The sequence below is a fragment of the Macaca thibetana genome, chromosome X (assembly GCF_024542745.1).
Source record: "Macaca thibetana thibetana isolate TM-01 chromosome X, ASM2454274v1, whole genome shotgun sequence".
Lineage (NCBI taxonomy): Eukaryota > Metazoa > Chordata > Mammalia > Primates > Cercopithecidae > Macaca > Macaca thibetana.
The window spans coordinates 146,939,239-146,966,964 of NC_065598.1; the positions used below are offsets into that span (position 1 = coordinate 146,939,239).

At 38.3% G+C, this 27,726-nt stretch overlaps 1 protein-coding gene across 2 annotated transcripts in view; it reads right to left on the minus strand.

Annotated features, from left to right (window-relative positions):
• Window positions 1–352: 352 nt before the first annotated feature.
• The window catches only part of GABRA3 (gamma-aminobutyric acid type A receptor subunit alpha3), a 290,138-nt gene continuing 262,764 nt past the window's right edge, over window positions 353–27,726 (minus strand). For both annotated transcript variants that reach the window (XM_050775341.1, XM_050775342.1), the window contains exons 9-10: window positions 21,960–22,171; window positions 353–2,716 (exon numbers count right to left, since the gene is read on the minus strand). In XM_050775341.1, coding sequence (XP_050631298.1) covers window positions 2,381–2,716; window positions 21,960–22,171 — 548 coding nt within the window. In that variant the 3' untranslated portion in view covers window positions 353–2,380. The remainder of the gene's footprint in view (window positions 2,717–21,959; window positions 22,172–27,726) is intronic.

Genomic DNA, 27,726 nt, shown 5'->3' on the forward strand with positions numbered 1-27,726 from the left:
AGGGAAAATAGTAGGCCATGAAAAAGAGAAATCTTTCAGAATTACAATGAACATACATTTCTCTATTTCCTGGGAGTGGGTGAATTTAGCAGAAGAAGCAATACAGCTTTTTCATAATATTTCATATTGGGTAATGAGACCCTTGAGTCAATCAAAGCTATGTTTTCACACGAGTTTCACTTCGGATCATTGTAATACATTTCTTACTCTAGGGGTACCTTTCTTCCATCTTAATTATAGTGGTTGTTAAGAAGCGGAAAGTAATGGTGGCATGAGATTGGGGGTGAAAGTCAAAAACATAGTACTGTCTGTGTTAGGCAAAGAGTGACCAAAGAAAGTTCTGCAGACCAAGTACAATTCAGAAAGGGTTTAATAAACAGCAGCTAAACATTGCACCAAAGCATTTGGAAACAAAATTTCTATAGAGAGGCAAAGATCAGGCTTCCATTCTAAGTTCCTTAAGACAATCATTAACAGCCCCGCCCTCCCACCCCCCCCCCCCATATCCCCACATATCCACAAGACTACACTCTTCTAGTCATGAATTTACCTACAGACACACTCTTAGGAATAATGGGACTGGCATGCATTATCCCAGCAATGGCAAGGAAGCAGGGGATGGGGAAAAGATGGATGAAAAGGCAACCAGCAGCTAATGATACACCCCTTAGGAGCTTTGTTCAGCGGGTGGGCAAGGAGAATCTGCTTGTGGTGCCCTCGTAACTTTACCCTGGGCTTCTAGGATACTCTGGACTAGTGCAGGTATTCAGAGCCAAAGTGGCTGGGGCTATCATCATAAACAGTCTCATTCTCTTGGGCTGAGACTATTAAAAGTGATCTTCTTGGGTGACACGTTGTGACTTTCTAAAAACCTTTTTGGTGCCCAACCAAGTTCCACTAATGACCCAGAAGGCCCGCTGAGATCGTGCTGATTCTGAGGTCACGGTGGACCTGGCTTCTCAGCCCTTTATTTTGGCCTTTGGAAAGGGGCACATGATAGCTCTTTATTAACTTGTAAGGAGCCTAGGCAAATCATTCAAACTTCTGGGATTCAGTTTATCTACCTTATAAAAATTGCATATTTACACCTGTGTCTTTTACTCACATTAAGATTAAGAACAAATGGCCTCTAAATAATATATTATAAAATTGTCAATAAAGTTAATGATCTAGTTGACTCAATATTGACTAGAGATATTTATTTGTATGAATTTCCAATTCACCCTTCATAGAATCGGCATCAACAGAGGACCAGAGGTTCCCGATATGGTGGGACAAAAATGCCTGGGCCAGGGTGTGGAATGTGGAGTGTACGGAAGGAAGAATTTGACTTTCATCTGCCAGTAGCCCTCTCTTTTGAGCTAGACTTCAATCCTCAACTACCATCCACTCCAAATCTCTTGCCCAATCCAGTATAGGCTAGTTGCCTTGGCAGGGAGATGACTTTTATATCTCTCCCATATTTAAAAAAAGTGTTTTCTTTTGTTTTTGTTTTTTTTGTTGTTGTTGTTGTTTTTTTAAATCTAGATCACTTTGTTTCTATTTGTAACTTTTTTATTTAAATAAAAAATACTTGATCATTTTTTTCCTGGAAAGTTTACAGGTGGTAATGAGTCCAAATTAAGTAGTGCTCAGTTGGCTACAAGGGTGTCAAAGGCAGTGGGGGAAGATCTTCTGGAGGAGAGATGTACCAAGGAGGGGACTATTTTCCTAAGGGGCTGGACATGGCAGGGCACCAACCATCTTGGCGCCAGGCTGGCATAGCTAGTTCTATTTATTTTGGCCATACATGGTAGACGGTGGTTGGTACCAATTGTCCCCACTGATTTCCAAACTAAGAAATGGGTTGGGGGTATAGAATTGACTCCCAACTTTGCTATCAGTACTTATGCCTAGTAGGCCTTGCTGAAGGCAGGGGAGGTGGCACGCAGGATCACATGGCATGGCCCAACCTGGCTGCCTAGTAAGTTAGAATCATCTGATCTAGATGGCCAGTCAACAATTCTCCTTGTTCTGGGCCTCTCAAACAGCCAAGGCTTCCACTATAGAGAGTAGAATCTCTTGTTCTTTTTGCAGTGGGCAGAGTGCAATAAAATACATGCAGTGCCCTCAGCTAGGGGAGACTGGCAGACTAAAATGAGCAACTGGACAAATGGCAGTGTTTGGCTTTGATGGGGTTATACTGAGCAATATTGGAGGGACAAGTAATTTTTCTGTAGTTTCTTTTTCATAGAGATTCATAAATATGAATTGAGAGTCACAGCTTGGTAGAGGGGTAAAAAGAAGAATCCTGAAATACATGAAGGGGAGCCCCGGGGTTTGGGTGCCTGGATGCTTCACAGGGTATACAGTGCTCTGGTTGTTGCACTGCCACCACTATCTACTGTTTGCGGATCATGCCCTTGATAGCTGACTCTCGGTTGACATACGTGGCCCAGTAGACCAGATTGAATATGGCAAAGAGCACAGGAAAGATGATGCGGGAAATTTTGTCAACCTTGCTGACACTGTTGTAGGTCTTGGTCTCAGTTGGGCTGTCCTGCACGTAGGTGGCCTTGGGTGAAGCAATGATTGTTGGGGTTGAGGAGGCACTGGGAGCAGCGCCCTTGGAGATGGTGGAAAATTCAGTGTCTTTGGCCAGATTGATGGGATAGGTGGTTCCCACGATGTTGAAGGTGGTGCTGGTTTTCTTTGCTGGGGCTGCTGGTGTTTTCTTCTAGAGGCCGGGAAAAAGAGGGGGAGAAAGGGAGAAAAAAACAAAGCTAATTAATTCATTACACAGAGAACCTTCAGAGGCTACAGGGAGGAGGAGCCATGAGGGAAGTTAAGAAACAGGGGCCATGTAGCCAATAGCACTAGTAGCCAGGTTTGTGTCAAGGAATAACTGAAGATGTGTATGAAAACAGGAAATGTGGATCACCCTGGCTTACTAGCTATGTCGCTTTGGCTAAGTCACTTTTCCTCTTCATGTCTCAGTTTCTTCATCTGTAAAATGAGGATCAAAATAATTTTCAGGATTGTTTAGAGGATCAGATGAGAGAATGGAGCTAGAAATTGCCAATAAACTGTGGAACGTTTGTTACATGTAGAATCTTATATATCATGTAATTTGATCCTCAGAGCAACCCCTATGAGGTAGGTGGATGAGATTACTCTCATTTGACAGATGAGAAAACAGCCTCAGACAAAATGGCAGAGCCTAACTTGCAATCTGGTAAGAGATTTTTATCCAGGGCTGCACTGTGCTGCTTTCTATAGGCCCCAGACACTTTTTGGTTACCCGAGGATTAACTCCAAAAGGCCGTGACCATCAAGTGACACATCTCCTGTGAGGAAGAGAGCTTGGTGAGTCTGAAAAGTCATTTTGTCATAAAGACAATATATACCATGGCATGTTGACATGCACCATTACAACAACATTACAACCCTTCATACAGTGTAACTGTTCAGCAAGCTCAGGAGCAGGCCAAGGCTTTCCACCTAGCTATGTAAAAGACTCTCTGACATAACAAAGGCAGAGATAGATGGGGAGCTGCTATGTCACTGCCCTTTGTGCTTATTTTTTAAGAGTGAAAGAAACTCACCCAGTGGGAAGAAAGCACACCCACATGCCAATTTGCTCTCATATACAGTATGAACTTGTGTATACAGAGAGCCTCACTGGGCCTCCCCTGGTGCAGAAGAGAGAAGAGGAGACAACGCTTAGGCCTGGATACGAATTGAGAAGCTGAAGAACAGGAGGGGCCAGGGGAGGAGGCCAGCCCCAACCCCATGCCAAATGCGGTGGCCTAGCTCATGGTCTATAGATGGTTTGCTGCCTCATTCCTCACTCTGGCCTTTTCTTCTTTCCATCCCAGTTTGCTCTAGGGAAAAGTGGGTATAGATGAGCTTCAGAAATGCCCTAATTTCACACACCTCATGAGTCCATCCTTGATGTTACTTTGCTTCCCAGAACCCAGGCTTCACTTCTTTATTCCTTCACTTCCTACTTGCTTTCTTTGTGTGTTCCTCTATTTCCATCCTCTCTTGCTGACCCCTTGTCTCCTAATCTCTTCATATACCCTTTCTTCTTAACTTCAGAGTCCCCATCATTCTTATTTTTTCTCCTTTATACCTAACTGCCATTTACTATTGTGATCCTAATAACTTTTCCCCAATATTTACTGAATGCTTACTGGGCCAAGGACTATGCTAGGTACTTAGAGATAAATGGAAAGGGTAAAACATGAGTCCCTGTCTTCCAGGAGCTCACACTCGGGTGTGGGAGAAAGCCTTTTAAGCACATCATTGCCATTGAATGTGATCAGACTTCTCAAAGATCTGCACCAAGTGCTATGGGAATTCGGTCAAAGGAGGGACAAAGTACCTGCTGGCATTGGAAAAGGTGGCTCAGAGAAGGCAATGAAGTTTATGGTCTGGGTCACAAAAGATGAGCAGGAGCTCATCAGATGAGCATGTGGCAAAGGCCAGTACATAAGCCAAGGCCTTTTTATTTATTTATTTTAGAGACATGGGTCTTGCTCTGTCACCTGGGCTGGTGAGCCTTGGTGTGAACATAGTTCACTACAGTCTTGAACTCCTGGGCTCAAGTGATTCTCCTGCCTCAGGCTCCTGAGTAGGTGGGACTACAGGCGTGTGCCACCATGCCCAGTTAATTTTTTTCTTTTTTACTTTAGAGATGACATCTCACTATGTTGCCCAGGCTGGTCTTGTAATCCTGGCTTCAGGTGATCCTCCCACCTTGGCTTCCAAAAGCACTGGGATTACATGTGCAAGTCACTACACCTGGCCAAGGGCACTGTTTTTTGAGTTGACAAGAAGTTTACCGTAGCTGGGCCACAGTGTGCATGGCAAAGAGTTGCAGAAACTGAGGCTGTGTAAAACAGGCAGCAGCAAGTCCTTGAAAGGCCTTATATGCTATGCTCTCTTGCTCTGTCTGCTTATTTTGGCCTCAGTGTTTTCAGTCATGGAGGGGAAATGCGACAGATGAGAGGATGTTGGTTTACGTAAATTGAACAGTCTGACTAATAGGATATTTGAAAGCAATATTATTTCTCCTTGGGGATTGCAATCACATTGTTACAAGTGGAAGGGGGACAGAACTCTAAGGTTTCTAAAAACCTTGTAAATTATTTAAATACTACATGGGACTCATTTATAATTAGCAAATTCATTGTGTGAATAGAGTCCTGCTGCTAAATGTCTTTGCTATTAAATAAAAGGGTGCTTTACTTGTTTGCCAACTTGCTCATTAATTTGCTTAGTAAACTCTTTTCTCATGGGTAGACCAAAAATTATAGAAAAGAAAGAAAAGACAAAAGAAAGGAAAGAAAATATTGCCCTGACTTTTCTAGAAGCTTTTACATATGTCATTCCACTTAACCGTCTTATAAACTGGCTATGACCAAGTCTCTGAAACAATGATTCTGAACAATGAATACTTTTTTTTAGCTCCATAAGCACTTTATGTTCTATAGATGGGGAGAAGTAGCAATCAAGTTAATCACAGATTTTTTAAGTAGTAAGGGAAAATTACCTTTTAATTTCTTCCACCATTTTCAACATGACACATTTTAATCAGCCACTACAATTTTTTACCTAAATCATTAAAGAAGGAAATCAAGGCAAAATTTGAGTTTCAAGAAAATAGGAAAACAAGCCATAGATTAATGGTAATATTTACCCATTTCTACACCTAGTTTTCCAGTAATTCTCCTTGATATATACAGACTGAGATGACTTAACTTTGACCGAATTGTCATTCTATTCCTATCCCTTAGCCAAGTATCTGGCTCTTAGGCAAATGATGGATGTTTACTGAATGAAAAAATACCCACTATTGAAGATTATCAGTATGACTTCTTGTTTGTTTCCCCTGAGTCTTGACCTTTGATGCATAGACAGCATGTCTCCAAAGTTCAGCCTAGGGCAATTTCCTAACCAAAAAGTGGAAATTGACTTCTCCAAATTTCGCAAGGAGTTTGAATCCAGAACAAGAACGCCTTTACTTCTAAAAATCTAGTGGGTTTGTGATGAGGCAATGAAAACTTTTATAGAGAAATGCATGTCCCACTCAAGTCTTCCTCCGATGATACTGCTGTCAATTGTCTCTAAAGGTGAAACTCAACTAGAACCTCAGAGTATATACTTACATGGTCCAGTGCCTCTGTGTCAACCCCCTTGCAGGTGCTCAGCTTTTCTGAGCCCGTGGGGCAGAAGTGGAGCAAAGCAATGGAATATATGCTATGTGGGATTCACAGATGAATAAAACCAGCAACAAAAACCCAAACAACTCAATTTAAAATGGGGCAATTTAAAAATGGGCAAAGAACTTGAGTAGACATATCTCCAAAAAAGATTTACAAATGGCCAAAAATCACATGAAAATATGCTAAACATCACTAATCAGAAATGCAAATCAAAGCAATGAGACCCCACCTCACATTATGATGGGTACTACCAAAAAAACCCCAGAAAATATCAAGTGTTGGCAAGGATATGGAGAAATTGAAACCCTTGTGCACTATTGGGAATGTAAAATGGTGCAACCACTATGGAAAATGTTGTGATGGTTCCTCAAAAACTTACAAACAGAATCACTATATGATTCAGCTGTTCCACTTCTGAGTATATATCCCCAAATTATAAGCAGGGTCTCAAAGAGATATTTGCATACCCATGTTCATAGCTTCATTACTCCCAATAGACAAATGGTGGAAGCAACCCAAGTGTCCATTGAGAGAACAATAAACAAAATGTGATATACACACACAATGAATTCATTCCATTCACAATTATTCAACCTCACAAAGGAAGGAAATTCTGATACATACTACAACAGACATGAATCTTGAGGTTGCTGAATGAAATAAGCCAGTCACAAAAGGATAATTGTTATGTGATTTCACTTCTATGACATATCTAGAGTAGCAAATTCATAGAGACAGAAAGCATAATGGTGGGTGCCAGGGGCTAGGGCAGAAAGGAATGGGGAGTTGTTGTTTAATGAATACAGATTTCCAGTTTTGCAAGATGAAAAGGGTTCAGGAGACTACATAGCAATGTGAATGTATTTAATGGGACTGAACTACACAATTCAAATTGGTTAAGGTTATATATATTTACCATTATGTGTATACACACACACACACACACACACATATGATAAATCAGAGACCCTACCCTCAGGAAATCTAGTTTAATGAGGAAGGTTAATTAAAATAAGAGAGAATTAAAATATAAGGGAGAAGGCACAAATTAGAAACATTCAGAGGGGCATAAATAACGAATCAAGGGAGTTCAAGAGAAGAAAGAATTTGGAAAGGTCAAGTAAGTCAATGGAAAGGAGAGAAAATGCAGATGAAAGAAAAATAATCACTTGTACCACCTTCCTGAAAAGGCGGGGGGAGGGGGTTATCTAGAGCATAAGTGTGGAATTTCCCAGGTCTAGATCACAGCTGAGAAGGAAAGAGTGGATGAGATTAGATACCATCTATATTTTGGTGGAGAGAAAGGAGCCCAGTAGGTTGAGGGAAATCTCATACAATGGCTTCTACATTCCCCATGAGGAAGGTAAAATAAATAGTAAAGATTTAAACTAGAATATATGTATGTGTGTGTGTGTGTGTGTGTGTGTGTGTGTATTTTTTTTTTTTTTTTTTGAGATGGAATTTCGCTCTTGTTGACCAGGCTGGAGTGCAATGGCGTGATCTTGGCTCACTGCAATCTCTGCCTCCCGGGTTCAAGCAATTCTCTTTCCTCAGCCTCCTGAGTAGCTGGGATTACAGGCATGTGCCACCACCCCCAGCCCAATCCCTGGCTAATTTTGTATTTTTAGTAGAGAAGGGGGTTTCTCCATTTGGTCAGGCTGGTCTTGAACTCCTGACCTCAGGTGTTTTTTTCTGAATCTGTACTCAATTCTTGGCTTGCCAAAGTGCTGGGATTACAGGCATGAGCCACCGCGCCTGGCTGATTTAAACCGGATTTTGTAGGATAAAGAAGACAGAACTAATTAGGGACAGAGAGTAACTGCAGGCATAGGTTGAAGGAACAGCAGAATTCAAAAATACACTCATTAATGTCACCAACCCATCAATAGCAATGGATTTTTTTTTTTTCAGAGAGAAATAGAGGACTTGGATTGAAGTGACTAGGGAGGTCAAGAGTGCTGGTGAGTGACTGCAGTGATACACTACGGTACCTATGCTGAATAGAGAAGCAAGGAAAACATAGGAAATCATCCATTTATTTAATATTTTCTGTGTCTACAATGTGACAGGTTCTGTGCTAGGTGGTTGGGGTGCAAGAATAAGTGGTAAAACACAGCTCCTGCCCTAAAGGAGTTCACATTCCAGTGAGGGGGAGGGAGGACATGTAATAAACATAGAAGCAAACAAATACATAAAGCAATGTAATGTCAGGAGGTGAGAATTATCATGGAAGCACATAAAGCAGGGCAGTGAAGAAAAAGATGATGAATGCTAGTGAGAGAAGGTCTGCCTGAGAAGGTAAGTAGAGACCTGAACAAAATAAGAAAGCAAGTTGTGAAAAGATCTCAACAATAAACATTTCATAAAGAATGGTAATGACAAAGTACCTGGGCTTGGAATGAAAGTGATTCGTCAAGAATCATCAAGGAGGCTGGGCGTGGTGGCTCATGCCTGTAATCCAGGCACTTTGGGAGGCTGGGGCGGGCAGATCATGAGGTCAGATCGAGACCATCCTGGCTAACACGGTGAAACCCCATCTCTACTAAAAATACAAAAAAATTAGACGAGCACGGTGGTACATGCCTATAGTCCCAGCTGCTCAGGAGGCTGAGGCAGGAGAATCGCTTGAACCCAGGAGATGGAGGTTGCAGTGAGCAGAGGTTGTGCCACTGTACTCCAGCCAGGGTGACAGAGTGAGTCTCCATCTCATAAATAAATAAATAATAAACAAACAAACACATAAATAAATAAATAAAAAGAATCATCAAGGAGGCCACTATGGGATGAGTGAGTGGAGTGAATGAAAATTCAAAAAAGATGCTAAAAGGTACCATCATAGATCTAAGGACAAGATCCTGGAAGGTTTTGAGCACCATGGTAAGAATAATGGAATTTGATCTAAATGTAGTGGGAAGCCATTAAAATATTTGGAGCAGAATTTTTATAATTTACTATTTTAATTGATCTCCCCTACTGTTGGGCAGAGAACAGATTTGTAGCCATGAAAGCAGAGGACTAAAATTAGGATGTTAGTCCTAATGAGGCTAGTGAGAGGTGTGGTGTGTTGAATGTTAGATATGGAGAAAAGTAGACAGATTCAAGTTATATTGTGAATGTAGAGGAGTCAGGACTTGCTGATGAGTTAGGTTTGGATTTTCTGAGAGCAGAGTGGGGGGCAGGTGAGAAAAACAAAAGAATTAAGAATGGATTCCAGGTTTTTGACCTGAGCGTCTGGAAGAATAGTGACATTATTGGCTGTGCTGGGAAGACTTGAAGAAGAGCAGGTTTAGGGGGAAGAGGAGGAGTTGTGTTTGGATATAAGAATTACATTTTTATCAGACATCCCAATAGGAATATAATCCTAATAGAGACGTACACAGTTACATATATCAGTCTGCAGCTCAGGGGAAAGGTCTGGGCTAGAGATACATATTTGGGAGTTGTTCGCCTCTAGATGGCCATTGATTCAATGTCTTGGGATTGAATGAGGTCGTTTGAGAAGTGAGTACAGAATCAGAAAATAAAAAAGAGATCTGACTGCTGACTGGTCTGCAGATCTGACTGATCTGCCCTGAAATGGTCTAACGTTTAGTGCTGGAAAGAAGACAACGATAGTGCAAAGAAAATACCAAGGATGAACAAGAAAAACAGGAAATCCTGATGTATGAGAATCCAAGTGAGGAGTTGACACTTCAATGAAGACATCTTTAATGTAAAAGAGTGAGAGAGTAATGGTCTGAAAGCAGTACTGGGGATTAAGATGATGTAAACTACACTTCTGGAAAATGGGAATCAGATTAACAGCTTCTACCAAGCAGGAAAGCAGTTGGAAGGAAGTCTCAACTGAGAATCACATGTCAGTTAAAACAGGAGGTGGATGGGTCATTCAGTGAAGAAGCTGCTGGTGCAGAATGTTCTGTCTTCCCATGAACAGGAGTTCCTGAGGGAAGTGAGGGACAGTTTATGAGGAGTAGGAGAATAAGTCAAGAAAAAAAAAAACACAGAAGAGGATAAGGATAAGTGAGGGGAGGATAAATAACCATAGAGAAAACTACAATTTGGGTATTGACCAAGGATGACATGGAGGCGAGCCCTGTGGAACATATGGCCTCGTGTGTCCACAACTTTCATTACAAAACTCTTCTGATGTCAAGTAACAGTTCCAAAAATACTAACACAATTAGCTGACTTACTGTCAGTTTTTCTGAAAAAACAAAACAAGAAAAAAACAACAAAAAACGAAAACAAAAACAAAACACTAGAACAAATATACAGGCAGTTAGATTGGTTCATTTCTGAAACCTTTGCCTAGTCCTGGAAACAGTAGCAGTGCCTGGTAAATGGGACAATCCAGACCTCATTTAATAGGCTCAATTCTAGTTTATGATGTCAGAGGAGTCATCCAACTGAAAAACAAAGAGAGAACTTGGGGCAGTTGCAAATAAAGTGAACTGGTTGTAGAAATCCTATATATGAAATGAATACAGTAATGAGAGAATACAGTAATATTGGTAAGTTGAGCAAGATGAAGAAAAATAGAGTGATAAAGCCAGATGAAGTGAACATCAAAGGACGAAACTTTTTGCATGAAGTAAAGGAGTAAACAGTGGCCTGGAAGCAGCAGGAGGGAATGAAGGAGTGGCTTCCACTTGCAAGGGCAGTAGATTTTTTAGGAAACAGTCAAGTGTTCAGTAAGGTAAACAGAACAAAATAGAGAGGAAGCATTTTGGATTTATCTCTCCTGTGACACTCAGCATTTGGTCCTATATCAGTGCTCTGTCTGTATATGTGTGTATATATATATGGATATATGCCTTACTTTTCTTAGACCATTAGCTCCTGAGTGCTGGGACCATGTGGTTTAGTTTTGCATGCCACAGGTATTCCAGAAATAATTGCCGTGTGTGTGTGTGTGTGTGTGTATGTGTGTGTATTTCAATCGAGACTATGATTACTGTCAGGCCACTTATACCTACTGCAGAGCAAGGTAGGAAAACCACCAGTTTATGAGTAAAACTTAAGCCATATTGAATGTTATTTACCCAACAAAGAAATACCAAGGGGTGACTTGACTTGTGGCTACAATTGCAGGAATGACCCATAGACTTAAAAGCCATTAAGGACAAGAAACTAAGCTTTTCCAAGGTTTAAAGAGAATGTGAATGTTTTCTCCAATGTAAAAAAGATAAAATTTTATTCTGGAGCATTTCAAAATAAAAAAATAGAGTCCAAGCATTATTTCTTTTTTGCAAAATTTATACAAGTTATACAAATTTTGCAAATGGTTCTAAGAATAATTTTCCTCTTTTTATTTTCTTTTTTTAATATACTTTAAGTTCTAGGGTACATGTGCACAACGTGCATGTTTGTTACATATGTATACATGTGCCATGTTGGTGTGCTGCACCCATTAACTCATCATTTACATTAGGTATATCTCCTAATGCTATTCCTCCCCCCGTCCCCTCCCCACAATAGGCCTCGGTGTGTGATGTTGCCCTTCCTGTGTCCCAGTGATCTCATTGTTCAATTCCCACCTATGAATGAGAACATGCGGTATTTGGTTTTCTATTCTTGCGATAGTTTGCTGAGAATGATGGTTTCCAGCTGCATCCATGTCCCTACAAAGGACACGAACTCATCCTTTTTTATGGCTGCATAGTATTCCATGGTGTATATGTGCCACATTTTCTTAATCCAGTCTGTCACTGATGGACATTTGGGTTGATTCCAAGTCTTTGCTATTGTGAATAGTGCTGCAATAAACATACTTGTGCATGTGTCTTTACAGCAGCATGACTTATAATCCTTTGGGTATATCCCCAGTAATGGGATGGCTGCATCTAATGGTGTTTCGAGTTCTAGATCCTTGAGGAATCGCCACACTGTTTTCCACAATGGTTGAACTAGTTTACAGTCCCACCAACAGTGTGAAAGTGTTTCTATTTCTCCACAGCCTCTCCAGCACCTGTTCTTTCCTGATTTTTTATTAATTGCCATTCTAACTGGTGTGAGATGATATCTCATTGTGGTTTTGATTTGCATTTCTCTGATGGCGAGTGATGATGAGCAGTTTTTCATGTGTCTGTTGGCTGTATGAATGTCTTCTTTTGAGAAGTGTCTGTTCATATCCTTTGCCCACTTTTTGATGGGGTTGTTTGTTTTTTTCTTGTAAATTTGATTGAGTTCTTTATAGGTTCTGCATATTAGCCCTTTGTCAGATAAGTAGATTGCAAAAATTTTCCCCCATTCTGCAGGTTTCCTGTTCACTCTGATGGTAGTTTCTTTTGCTGTGCAGAAGCTCTTTAGTTTAATAAGATCCCATTTGTCAATTTTGGCTTTTGTTGCCGTTGCTTTTGGTGTTTTAGACATGAAGTCCTTGCCCATGCCTATGTCCTGAATGGTATTACCTAGGTTTTCTTCTAGGGTTTTTGTGGTTTTAGGTCTAACATTTAAGTCTCTAATCCATCTTGAATTAATTTTCGTATAATGAGTAAGGAAAGGATCCATTTTCAGCTTTCTACTTATGGCTAGCCAATTTTCCCAGCACCATTTGAAAACAAAAAAAGAGAGTCCAAGCATTACTATTTTTTTGCAAAATTTATACAAGAAGTTATATAAATTTTGCAAATGGTTCTAAGAATAATTTTCCTCTTTTTAAATGTTGAGATTTGTTTTTTCACTTAACTTTCCTTTTATTATTTTTGATGTTGAATAAGTTAAAGTAGTAATGGACATAGTTTAAAAAATTGAAGTTGATAACTTATTAAAATCAAGAAACCCTTACCCCAATGCACCCAAACCCATTGTCCAGCTCCTTGTAGGTGTTTATTTTTAATTCTCTTAGGTGATATTAATACTTCTAATAGTTATTTCTATACTTTTATACAATATATTTATACTGCTACCAGTTTTGCTTACTACCAGTTGTCTTTTCATGATAAATAATGATTTATTTCACAAATGTAACTCTTCCTGAATCCTCTACTACAATTATAGCAAAATTTTTAGTTCTATCAATAACCAGTGGTGATAACATTATAAATGACTATATAAATCCCTCTAGTATCCATCTGCAAACTGGACTGGTTCCTTTGCAAATTTGCCTGCTGCGCAGTTGTCACTTTAGTACTTCACTTTTTATAATTTTTATTTCTATTCATTCATTTTTAATTGACAGATGAAATTGCATATATTTATCATGTACAAAATGATGTTTTGAAATATGTGTACGTTATGGAGTGGCCATATTGAGCTAATTAACATATGCATTGCCTCACACAGTTATCATTTTCTGTGATTAGAACATTTAAAATCTACTCTTAGCAGTCTTCAAGAGTACAGAACATTGCTATTACCTACAGTCACCTTGTTGTACAATAGGTCTCTTGAACTTATTCTTATCTAAGTAAAATTTTGTATTTTACTACAACAACTACCCTTGACTTCCAGTCCCCAGTAACCACCAAACCACCATTCTACCTTCTGCTTCTGTGAGTTCAACTTTTTTTCTTTTCTTTTCTTTTCTTTTTTTTTTGTTTTTTTTTTGTTTTGTTTTTGTTTTTGTTTTTTTTTTTTGAGACGGAGTCTCGCTCTGTCGCTCAGGCTGGGATGGAGTGTGGTGGCAGATCTCAGCTTGCTGCAAGCTCCGCCTCCCGGGTTCACAACATTCTCCTGCCTCAGCTTCCCAAGTAGGTGGGACTACAGGAGCCTGCCATCACATCTGTTCTAACAGGTTTTTGTTTGTTTGTTTGTTTGTTTTGTAGGGTCTTTAGGGTTTTTTATATATAAGATCAGGCATCCATATGCAGGGACAATTTGACTTCTTCCTTTCCAATTTGGATACCTTTTATTTCTTTCTCTTGTTGAATTGCTCTGGATAGGTCTTCCAATACTGTGGTGAGAGTGGACATGCTTGTCTTGTTACTAACTTAGAGAAAAAGCTTTTAACTTTTTACCATTGAGTATAATGTTAGCTGTGGGTTTGTCATATATGGCCTTTATTGTGATGAGGTACATTTCTTGTATATCTAATTAGTTGACAGGTTTTTCTTTTATCATGAAAGAATGTTGAATTTTGTCAAATGCTTTTTCTGCATCTATTGAGATGACGAACTGGTTTTGGACTTCATTCTGTTAATGTGGTGTAGCATATTTATATATTTGCACATGTTATACTATGGGATAAATCCCACTTGGTCAAGGTGAATAATTTTTTTTAAGTTTACGATTTAACCCTTACAGCCATTACACACACACACACACACACACACACACACACATATACACACATATATTTATTTATTAAGAAGTTCTGGGGAATCATTCTTTTAATGTACTGTTAACTTTGGTTTGCTAGAATTTTGTTGAGGATTTTTACATCTATTTTGTTCATTGGGGATATTGACCTGTAATTTTCTTTTCTTGTAGTATATTTGCCTGTCTTTGGTATGAGGGTAATGCTGGCCATATAAAATGAGTTTGGAAGTATTCCCTTTTCATTTTTTTGGAAGGATTTGAGAATGATGGGTATTAGTTCTTCTTTAAGTGCTTGGTAGAATTCAGCAGTGAAGGCATCAGGTCCTGGGCTTTTCTTTGATGGGAGACTTTTTGTTACTGATTCAGCTCCTTACTAATTATTGGTCTGTTCAGATATTCCATTTCCTCATGATTCAGTCTTAGCAGGTGATGTATGTCTAGGAATTTATCTATTACTTCTAGATTATCAGTTTGTTGGCATATAATTGTTTATAGTAATCTGTTATGATCCTTTGTTTTTCTGTGATATCAGTTGTTAACATCTCCTCTTTCATTTTTTATTCTTTGTATTTGAGTCTTCTCTCTTTTTTCTTAGTCTAAAGGTTTGTCTATTTTGTTTATCTTTTGAAAAAAAACACGTCTTAGTTTTAATGATCTTTTCTATTGTTTTTTAAATTCCTGATTTCATGTATTTCTGCTCTGATCTTTATTCTTTGCTTCTTTCTAGTAACTTTGGGCTAAGTTCTTCTTTTTCTGGTTCCTCAAGGCATAAAGTTAGATTGCTTATTTGAGATCTTTATTCTTTTTTGATGTAGGTGTTTCTTGCTATAACCTTCCTTCTTCTTAGAACTGCTTTGGCTGCATCTCATAAGTTTTGGTACATTGTATGCCTATTTTTTTCTCAAGATACATTAAATTTCCCTTTTAATTTCTCCTTTGACTTATTGGTTGTTCAGGAGAATGTTGTTTAATTTCCATGTATTTGTGAATTATCCAAAATTATTCTCTTTATTGGTTTCTAGTTTCATACTATTGTGGTTGGGAAAGATACTTGATATAATTTTTCTTTTTAAATTTGGATGAACTTCCTGGTTTCATTCCTAGATCTCTTACTTTTCCTTTCACATTCTTTTTTTAATGCCCTACTTATAGATTGATTTCCTTTAATTTATTTTCCTACTTCTCTATTGAAATTTTTATTTTGGCAATTCTTTTTAATTTCAATACCTCTTCCTTATTCTCTAATTTCTTTTTGTATAGCGTCCTGTTCTTATTTTATTAATATTATATATTTACAAATCTAAAGTAAAAGTTTTGTTTTTCTTACATTCTCTTTAATTTCCTAAATTATGTCTGTCCCCTCCCTTCAAGGTGAGGTGTTCCTTTTTAGTTTGTTTGCCTGTTTGTTTTTGTTTTAATCTTTGCTATTCTCTTTCACATTGCAAACTTTTAATTGGTGATCCTTGATATCCCAGTATTATTTGGCAACAGAGAAGATGTCTGTTTGCTCATGTAGCTAACCCGAGCTTGTTGATTGGTGGGCTGTGATTTAGGATGATTAGGTAAAGTAGGTCATTTTGAGGCGGTACTTCAAAATGTTAGTATGCAAAAATTTTCCTCTGGGGATGCTCAGTTTCTTTAGAAGAGCAACCCTGCTGTTTTTTCCTGGAGAGTATACATCTGGCTAGAGACATTTCACATATTGAGCAGGCTCTGGAGTCTCAACTACTCTGTACACAGACTTTTGTTTTGTTCTCTATTGTATTTAGCGCTTCTTAACACTGAATTTCTCCAGGGTTATGTTTTACTGCAGTTTGATAAATCAGTTGTTACAACCTCCATCCATGTTCATTCTTCTATAGATGTGTTAATATCTCTTGTCTGACTGACATCCCTTGTCCTGCTCACCTTGTGGTTTTATACCTGTTTTATTCCATTTTAGCGGAATCTTCAAAGGAAGCAGTGATAAAAACATGTGGTTGATCATCAAAAATCCACAGTTCATCTATTTTCTAGAGTGTGGTTACAGGGTAGTGAGTTATCTTCATTAGAAAATGAGGTTTTATTTCCATATCTTCTTTTTTTCCTTTATAATGTTTCCTCTCACATTTTATATAATGCCTGATCATAATACAGATTACAAATAAATTTTAAAATCAGTTATATTATTTTAAAACTGTTTTATGCTCACCCATTCTAGCTTTAGGAAGCAAAAAGGTTTAATATGCCTCTTTAATGGAAGAAAAAAGAAAATTAGTTATTATTAAATTCTAATATTTTCACTTCCAATGCACCTCAAGTTTTTTTCTGTTGATCTCACTATTAGTTGCTCCACATTGTAGCAGTGCAGACAAAGCATAGCACCTGTACATTAGAGATCCATTTTTGTGCATTCCATACTTTTTTTCAATTCTCATAATATGCTTCTTGAGATAACTTAAAGGGACTGACCATAGAGAGAGACTAAAGAGGAAGACAGATCACTATCTTTGCAAAACAGTTTTATAATATTCTTTTTGTTCTCTCTATTTAAAGTTTTAGCACTTTTTAAATGGAGAAATGGTCATCATTTCTGATGTCTAGCTCTAGAGTTTCTAACAATCTATTTGAGTCCTCTCTCTGTCTTCAAACCACTTCCACTCCTCTTGCTGGCCATAAAAAAAATATGTCTCATTTTTTATAAAACATCATGGAAGCCTTGCAGGTATCTGAAAATAGCAATAATCATCCCCCTGAGGCATTTGTCCCTCCTCTAGTGTAGTAACCAAACTGGAACAGTGTACTCTAATTATGGGCCCAACAGCACAAAATAAAAAGGGCTTATCCCCTCACTAGTTCTAGGTGATTCTTAACTCAGACCCAAATCAAATTGAGCTTTTCAAGAGTTGTACCACAAAGTAGGTGTACATTAGTTTGCATTTTCTTCATATCCTAGCATTTTATTTTCAATGTTTAATTGTTAAGCTTTTTAATCCCATATCTATTTTTGTACCTATGTGTAAGAATTTATATTTGATTTAGCAAATGTTAATATTTTAATTTAAGCTTGTCCTTTCAAATTAGAAATCCTATTTGATTCCTAATTCAGAAAATACTCATTCCCCAACCAATATTCATTAATACCAGCTTATAAATTTGAGTCTTCTACCCTATATGTCTTCATCTGAGTCATTAATAACAACATTTGAAAAAGCAACAGTATGGTGATTCCTCAAGGATCTAGAACTAGAAGTATCATATGACCCAGCCATCCCATTACTGGGTATATACCCAAAGGATTATAAATCATGCTGCTATAAAGACACATGCACACGTATGTTTATTGCGGCACTGTTCACAATAGCAAAGACTTGGAATCAACCCAAATGTCCATCAGTGACAGATTGGATTAAGAAAATGTGGCACATATACACCATGGAATACTATGCAGCCATAAAAAAGGATGAGTTTGTGTCCTTTGTAGGGACATGGATGCAGCTGGAAACCATCATTCTCAGCAAACTATCGCAAGAACAGAAAACCAAACACTGCATGTTCTCACTCATAGGTGGGAACTGAACAATGAGATCACTTGGACTCGGGAAGGGGAACATCACACACCGGGGCCTATCACGGGGAGGGGAGAGGGGGGAGGGATTGCATTGGGAGTTATACCTGATGTAAATGACGAGTTGATTGGTGCTGATGAGTTGATGGGTGCAGCACACCAACATGGCACAAGTATACATATGTAACAAACCTGCATGTTATGCACATGTACCCTAGAACTTAAAGTATAATAATAATAATAATAAGATAAATCAAAAAAAAAAAAGAAAAAGAAAAAGCAGGGTCAAAGACAAAGTCCTGTAGCGTATCCGCAGGGACCTCCATTCAGTTTGGTGTCTGTCATTCCATCAGTTTATTTATTTGTTTATTTATTTATTTATTTATTTATTTATAGACAGAGCCTCTCTCTGTTGCCCAGGCTGGAGTGCAGTGGCACAATCTCGACTTACTGCAACCTCCACCTCCCAGGTTCAAGTGATTCTCCTGTCTCAGCCTCCCAAGTAGTATGCCATCATGCCCGGCTATTTTTTGTACTTTTGTAGAGATGGGGTTCCACCATGTTGGCCAGGCTGGTCTTGAACTCCTGACCTCAAGTGATCTGCATGCTTTGGCCTCCCAAAGTGTTGGGATTACAGGTGTGAGCCACTGCACCCAGCGCCATCAGTTAATTCTATTTGATTTGAATTGGTCAACCAACTACATCAGCCTAATTGTACTATTTTTTCACCTTCCTTCCTTCTTTCCTTCTTTCCTTCTTTCCTTTATCTGTCTCTCTCTCTCCTCTCTCTCTTCTTTTTTTAATTTGACATCGTCTCACTCTGTTGCCCAGGCTGGAGTGCAGTGGTGCGATTTTGGCTCACTGTAGTCCAAACTTCCCGAGTTCAGCTGATCCTCCCACCTCAGCCTCCTGACTAGTTGGGACTACAGACATGTGCACCCACGCCCAGATAATTATTAATTTTTTTTTGAGATGGTATTTTACCATGTTGCCCAGGCTGGTCTCAAATTCCTGAGCTAAAGCAATCTGCCACCACCACACCCAGCCTGCTTCCTTTTCTTCATGGAGGTATAATTTTTAAAAAGTTAGTCAAATGTTTTATTAAAATCTATGACATTTTCTGGTCCACTAGTCCAATAAACTGTTGATAAATGCCCATGAGGTTAGTTTGATATAATTTTTTATTAGTGAACTCAAGCTGTATATCACTGATTGTTGCTAACTGCTCCTAAAATATCTATCTGTTTAATAATATATTTTAGGGAACTTCCAGTTTAATATGTCAGAGTAAGGATATCTTTGTTCACTTTTCCTCTCTGGAACCAACCAAAAACAGTAAGATGAGAAATAAAAACCAAAACTCTATCTTTGGTGAAACTTAATAGCTTTTATAACCTTAATCCCAAAAAGTAAGGGCTCCTAAGTGAAGTGAAAGTGAAAGTGAAGTGCAGTGAAAATCAGATCAGGGTGAAGATGACACTGAGGATACCTGCTGCTCCAGATTTCTGGTCAAGGATAGTGTCCCAAAAGTGTGTGGCATGACCTGACAAAGGAAAGAAACAATCCCTGTTTTGAAATAAAATCAGTTTTCAAGCTGGTAATGAGAACATCCCAGAACTCTGACTACCACTTAGTGGCAGAGGAGACAGAGACTGGAAGATTAAAGAATATAACACTATACACGCATACACGTGCACAAGCACATACACAAACACACACAGAGACATGCACACAGACACCTGTATCAACATAGAGGGATTTCCTGTGAACAAGGGAAAGTTCTTACTAGTCAGAAGTAGAATCACAACTCCAGGGAAGACTACTCATAAGAAATTATATAGACAACAAGTGATGCTCAAACTACTCTCTACTACTCATTCTCAGCTACTCATTACTATCCTGCCAACTCTCTCAGTTACTCCCCCAAATGATACTTCCATACATAACAAGGGTAGTAAAAAATTTCTCTAATGCAACTTCAAGTAATAATTGAAGACTAACTATCATGGTACTAACACAAACTTTGTTACAAAAGGAAGAAAATGACCAATTGAGTATTGTAATTAATGCCTTAACGGAGTCATCAGAGAAAGAGAATGTGACCCATGGATTGTACAACAGCTCAACTATTATTTAAGTATAAACACAATAGACATTGATTTTATACATTCAAAACAGAAGAAAATATGGTTCCCATGAGACCATCTTAAAGAAATGTATAGAAGTTAGCTAAATGATGAGATCATATGGACACATAGAGGGAAACAACACATACTGGGGCCTTTGGGAAAGTGGGGGGAAGAAGGAGGGAGAGGATCATTAAAAATAACTCATGAATACTAGGCCTAATATCTGTGTGATAAAATAATCTGTACAGCATACAGCCAACCCATATGACATAAGCTTACCTATATAACAAACCTGCACTTGTACCCCTGAACTTAAAAGTTAAAAAAAGGAATTGATGTAAATATACAATGAACAGAAATGATAGATACAAGGACGATTTTAAGAAAAGAACCCATTTAAATGTAGAACTATGACTGAACAATTATAAGATTTACAATAGCATGGAAGGATATAAGTGTTATAAAATGTAATAATGGAGCAATAGTAGTATAGCAAACAGAAGTAAGGAGATGACAGGAACTGGTAGAGAGAAGGAGAGGTAGGAGTAGGGGTGTACTGATTTCCTTATATTCATCGTGGGTGGGGGGCTAACAGACCCTGTTCCTAGCTGATAAACCAAGTTATAGAGGAATAAATATATTTTAAGGGTACAAAGGTAACAACTAGATTAAGTACAATAAAACCAACGAAAAAAATCCTATGGTAGATAGAGTAGATTAAGGAAGTAGAACTACACTTATTTCTTCATAATTTATAGCAAGGAGTTAATAAATTTTATCTAAAGAAGTAAAAATTATTCAAAAATTTTGCCAACTCATCAATCTATACTCTATGCAATACATATTTTCTCCCAATTTGAAAAATCATTACCATTTCTCTTCTCCATGATTATTTGAGGAGTACCAGGATGGTCCTGAGATCACATTTGCCAGTTCCTCTTAGCATATTTTGATAATCTTCACCTAGTTCTAGCGACCTGAACTTATTTAAAGCAGCCAGGGACAACAATCTTGATTTCACTGTGTTCACGTTTTATTCCTATCAATGTAGTTGGTTTAATGATTTTAATCTCTCTTCTTCATTCCCATCAATGCACCAATCCAGTCAACATTTATTCAGCTTTTACTGTGAGTCAGATGCTATGCAAGGATATTGGCTAGCTAGAAATAAGATGTAGACAAGCCCCTGCCCTCAAAATGTTCAAGTCTAGTGAGAGGAAGGCAAAAACTAATACAAATAAATTATTTTAATATCAGAATCACCCATGCCTCAAGAAAAGGTAAATCTGAATGATTCCAGAAAGGCTCTATGGAGAAAGTAACATTTCAGTTGAGTCTTAAAGAATGAGTAGGTCTTTAGCAGGCAGGGGAAAAAACAAACAGCATCTCAGGTACAGAATACAAAATAAGCAGACACAGAAGGAAAAATGATCATTTTGTTTTGACTATAATTTGAATATACTGGAAAGAGGGGCAGAGGTGGCCTTAGAGATTGTACTCTGGGTTGAAGATAGAGTCCAAGCCTTTGAGCGACTTTGTAAGTACCAATGGGTCCCCCTTGAATCTAGCAGCATCACATTTAGGTTTGATCCTTCACCACAAGACATCAATTCTCCATGATACCTGCCCTCTTTTCTTTGCCCTTAGACAACATGCCAGGTTGCCAAGAAGCACTCCAGTTGAGAATTGGATTGATGACCCCAGTGAATAGCACATAGCCCTGCCCAGTTCTTGCAGGCTATAGACTGCCCACTCCTGGTCCCAATACAGGTCTCTCAGGGGGTGCTTCTCAGTTCCTCTTTTGCTATATCTCACCTTCATCTCCAGGGCCTCTGGTACTTTCTTGCCTTCCCAAGCCCAACTCCGCTTGGTGAAATAGTTGACAGTGGCAAATTCAATCAGTGCAGAAAATACAAAGGCATAACAGACGGCTATGAACCAGTCCATGGCCGTCGCATATGCCACTTTAGGTAAGGAATTTCTGGCACTGATACTCAAGGTGGTCATGGTAAGCACGGTGGTGACACCTGAGGAGAGAAAAGATGAGAACCAGTTGCAACTGAAAGACTTTGAGAACTTATTTGATGAAATCACTGATTACCTATTTGAAAGAAGAAGCTTTACCCCACTCAAAATGGCCCTTTTAAAATAAAATTAAATTTAAAAAAAAAAACAAAAAAACACCAGACTATCAAATCTGATGGGTCCACCTAGTAACCAGCCCATCCCACTTGGCAGAAGACTATATAGGCATCTGCAATGGATTACATTTAATTGTTGTCCTCTAGCTTCTGCTTAAATATTTCCATTGAAGAGCAGGTAGCCCATTTCATTGTAAGAGAGCATTTTAATTAGAGAAAAACTAGCTCACGAACTGAAATCTGGCTTCTTCTAGCTACTGGCCCACAGACCGATCTTGGAGTTTCTTCTGTGGCCATGCAAGGAAAAAAATCTGCTCCTTACTCTACAGAACCGGCCTTCAGAGACTTAAAAAGGGCTATGGTTCCTTGCGAAACTACTCATCTTCAGAATGAACATGGAGATTCATGTTCACCTCATGAACTCCTTTTCTTGTTTACTTCCTTTCTTATCCTGGCTTTTTTTTTTTCCTGAATAGCCTAGAACTGAGCCCAAGACTCAAGACATGGTCAGAATTCAGTAGGATGCTTACTTCCTTAATTTTGGACACTCTTCTGATAATGCAGCAAACTATTGTGGAAAGTGGTTCTGTAGCTGCATCACACCCTAGGTCGCTACTGGGCTTTGTGAACGATGAAAACTATTCTGAAATCTGTTTCTCGGGAGTTTTTGCCAAATCCAAGCTTGTCTTTAGATCAATTGATTCTTTTTTGGGGGTAGTGTTATTCTAAATTCAAGGCTAAATTTTATTTACGTTTAAATTATATTTTACGTTTTTTCTAATCTTTTCATATTTTAGTTATGCATGTGAATATATATATATATATATATATATATATATATATATAAAATTGTGATTAACAGTATAAGCTTTAGAGTCAGAATGAACTAGGCTGAAAACTGGGCAACCTCACTTACTAGTAATATGACCTTGAATAAGGTGTTTTACCCCAGACAGCCTCAGTTTATCATGTGTAAAAGGGGGGTGATAACACCAGATAATACAGAGATTTGTTGGGGATTGAAGATTTTATATATATATATATATAGTCTATAGTATACCTGACACAGGGTAATCATTCCATAAATAGTAGCTTCTGTAATTAACATGACTATTGTCTTTACTGTTGTTTGAACAATAGTGTTGTCATACTATATAATTAATTATAATAGTATAATTAGTGTTAACAACAATATTATCATAATAATTTTACAATTGCTAGCAATGTGTTCCTAGTCTCAATGAGTACTACATTAGAAGTTAGATGTTCTGAGTGCTCCCACTTACTTGCTTTGTATCTTAGGCAATTTCTTTATTCTCTCTGTGTCTCCATTTTGCTCATTTATGAATATTCCCTACTGTCTCTGTCCCCCAGGATTTTGATAAAGCAGTAGATGTACAAAGTCATTCAAACTTGAGGAAGGGGAAATGGTCAGAATGTCTTTCTGAGCATTGGCATGCTGAAGAGGATGCAGAAAGTGAGCCTCCTTAGCCTGGGTCAAGCGGGACATGGAATGAATTCCTAATGAGGCGAAAGAGGCTATATGCGAAATCAAGCAGAGAAGGCACTGTGTCCATTAACTTTACCCAGAGGGTCAACCATGTGTGCTGAAGCCTCTGGGGCTTCCTTTTCTATCTTGGTCTGCTGTAGTACCTTACTTATATATTTGCTATATAAATGAAAATCCAGACTGCAAAAGACTCTACAATTTCAACAGAAATACCCTAAAGGAGTACCTTTGCACCAACTAGGCGGGGAGTAATCAAGGGTGATTAGTCAAAACACATTTTAAGCCATGTAAGGAATCTGCCACATAGCTAATACTTATTAACAAACTCTGAATCTGTAACCTGGTAGTCTCTGAGAATGGATCCAGGCCTTGAAAACCTTCATATCATATCAAGCAAGGAGTTACTTAATGGGAGAAACAAGCTACTTGATTAATGGTTATTAGCAAATGCAGTTGTCCACTCTGACACATTCATAGCAGTGTGCTGCTAGTGCTTAGATGGAGAGAACTGTATTGCAACATAAGTGTTTCTGTGCCATATCTCAGTAGAGATTTCTAGAGTTCTAGTCTCTAGGGCTTAATTAAAACCGTCAACTTTTTGAAAGCTCTTAGCTAGTCAGAGCTGGTAGGGCCCTCAATCAAGCCTTTGGTACACTTCATGGATGGACGAAGAGATTCTTGGCATTTTAAAAGATATTCAGCCTGTCACCAGTGCTTCTCTTTCAAGACTAGAAAAATATTTCTGAAAAGGCTCAGGTAGAACTGACTGTCCTCCCTCGTCTCCTTTGAGCACTTCTAGTGCACTTACGTGATGACATGTATCTCTTATACCAAACCACATCTGTGATGAGTGGAAAGGACTTTAATTCTCAGGCACAGCCAAGTAGCCCACTATACCATATTTGTTCCCATCAGAGTTAATAACGTACTTTTCTTGCAGTAATTATTAAATATATTATTATGATGATGAATGTAGCTCTTATTGTCTTCTTTTCTCCAACATTGCTAACTGTCTGTTTTGTGCCTTATACAGAGTTAGGTCCTAAGGATAAAAAATTTAGGTATTTCAGACTACAGCATTCAAAATGAGTACCCATTCTCCCCATAGGAAATAATCAGAATTAATCACATTTCATATATCTGTTTACCTCAGACACCACCACAAGGGCAAGGATATTTGTTAATTCACTTTCAGTCAGGCTTAATTCTGTTTTACAAAGTCCTATCTGACCCTACCACCCATACCCTTATGAACCTTTTATCACAAACTCTTCTTACTGCCTAACTCTGCCACTCTATGACTTAGTGAGTCCACCTATTTTCTCAACCTCTTCTCTGAATGCATAAACCCCTTTTGGCCTTAACTGAAACCTGACTCTCCTCTTGAATACACTGTTTTGGTTCTCAAAATGTGGTTGATAATTCAGAATCAAGAGCTCAAGAGGTACAATCCATATTTTCTTTGATGTCTAGCACTTCTTAGACCATTACCAGATCACAGTGTTGTCGTAACCTGTGCTCCTTTGAGACATCTACCATCTGGTGATACCCCTTTCTGCCCTTTCTCATAAGTATCATCTATAGAATACTCCCATCTCCCCAAAGATTCCTTTGTGCCCATACCATCCCCTCCTTGGTCTTAGGTAACCACTGATGTGCTTTCATTTTCTATGGATTAGATTTTTCTCTTAGAGTTTCGTATAAATATTTTACGGTATGTACTCAATTGTGTCTGGCTTCCTCCACTCAGCATATTTTTAGGTTTATTCATGTTGTTGCATCTATCTGTGGGTTGTTCCTGTTAATTTCACAGCAGCATTCCATTGTATTGATATTACCTAATTTTTTTTTTAATTATACTTTAAGTTCTAGGGTACATGTGCATAACGTGCAGGTTTGTTACATATGTATACTTGTGCCATGTTGGTGTGCTGCACCCATCAACTCGTCAGCACCCATCAACTCGTCATTTATATCAGGTATAACTCCCAATGCAATCTACCTAATTTGTTTATTCATTCACCCAGTAATGGATATCTGAATTGTTTCCAGTATTTAACTATTGTGAATAAAGATACTGGGATGATTTACATATAAGTGTGTGTGAGTATATGCTTTCATTTCTCTTGGTCATACCTAAAGAATGGAATTACAGGATTATATAGTAAGCATATGTTTAACTTTATATGGCATTGCCAAACTGTTTTCTAAAGTAATTTTACCATTTAACTTTCCCAGCAGATGTATGAGAGTTTCAGTCAGCATGCATCCTTGACTTAAAAAATAAAATAAAATAACTTTAGGCCGGGCATGGTGGCTCCTGCCTGGAATCCCAGCCCTTTGGGAGGCTGAGGCAGGTGGATCACAAGGTCAGGAGTTTGAGACCAGCCTGGCCAACATGGTGAAAACCCCTCTCAACTAAAAATACAAAAATTAACCAGGCATGGTGGCGCATGCCTGTAGTCCCAGCTACTCGGGAGGCTGATGCAGGAGAATTGCTTGAATCCAGGAGGTGGAGGTTGCAGTGAGCTGAGATGGAACCACTGCACTCTAGCCTGGGTAACAGGGCAAGACTCGCCTCAAAAAATAAAATAAAATAAATAACGTTAATTGATACTTTAACACTTTTCTCTGACAGTGAAAGTCCTTGGAACATTTTATCTCCATATATCCCCATCTCAACAGATATATATTACATTATGTTCCAGTATTTTATTCTAAATGTATTGTTTGACGAATAAGCCACTGTTACCATTTCATACAGTCAGTGCTTATTTTAGCCATTCTAGTATTTAAAGTGATGTCACCATGAGGTTTTCGTTTACATTTCCCTAATTCAAAAAAAAAATGATGTTAAGGATCCTTTTACATGATTATGGGCATTTGTATATATTCTTCGGTGAAGTATCTGTTCACATCTTTTGCCCATTTTAAAAATTGGATTCTTTGACCTTTTATTATTGAATTTTAGAAGCTTTTTATATTTTCAGAATATATAAATATTTCAAAATATATGTTTTAGGTCTGCACAGATACAGTGTGCTTTATCTCAGGCTATAGCTTGCCATTTCATTATCTTAATGTTATCCTTTGATGAGAAGAAATTTTTAATTTTGATTAAGTCCAATTTATTAGTTCTTTTCCTTATTGTTATTATGTTTTTGTGAACTCAGGAATTTCTGTCTACCAAAGGGTGCACAGATATTGCCTTATATTTTCTTCTAAGTGAATCATATTTTTAACTTTTATATTTAAATCCATGATCAATCTCAAATTAATTCTCTGCAGTGCCATCTTTATCATAAATCAAGTTTCCATATATATGGCTGTATTTTAGGCTTTCTTATTTTCTTTAAAAATCTTTTGAGACAGGGTCTCACTCTGTCAGCCAGGCTGGAGTGCAGTGGCATGATCGTGGCTCATGGCAGCCTCAACCTCCCAGGCCCAAGCAATCCTCTCACCTCAGCCTCCCAAGTAGCTGGGACCACAGGGATGTGCCACCACATCTGGCTAATTAAAAAGAAAGAATTTAAGATGAGGTCTCCCTATGTTGCCCAGGCTGGTCTTGAACTCCTGGGCTCAAGCAGTACTCCCACTTCAGCCTCTCAAAGTGCTGGGATTACAGGCATGAGCTGCCACTCCCAGTCTCTCTACTTCGTTCTTTTTTAGAAGGATATATTGGCTATTCTTGCTTTTTTTCTTACATAAAAAATTCTGCAATCACTTTTTACATTAACATTAACTTGCAGGTTCTCACATCAATGCAATTAATGTAAATATAAATTCTAAATTAACGTGAGGCCAAGTTTGAATTAGCAAATGAATTATCAAGGAATCTCATATTTCACACAAAGCCCAGGCCAAAAGAAACATGCTTCTTTATTGTCTCTCTGCACTGGTAAGTGTATTTTTCTAGTACTCTCTTGCATTG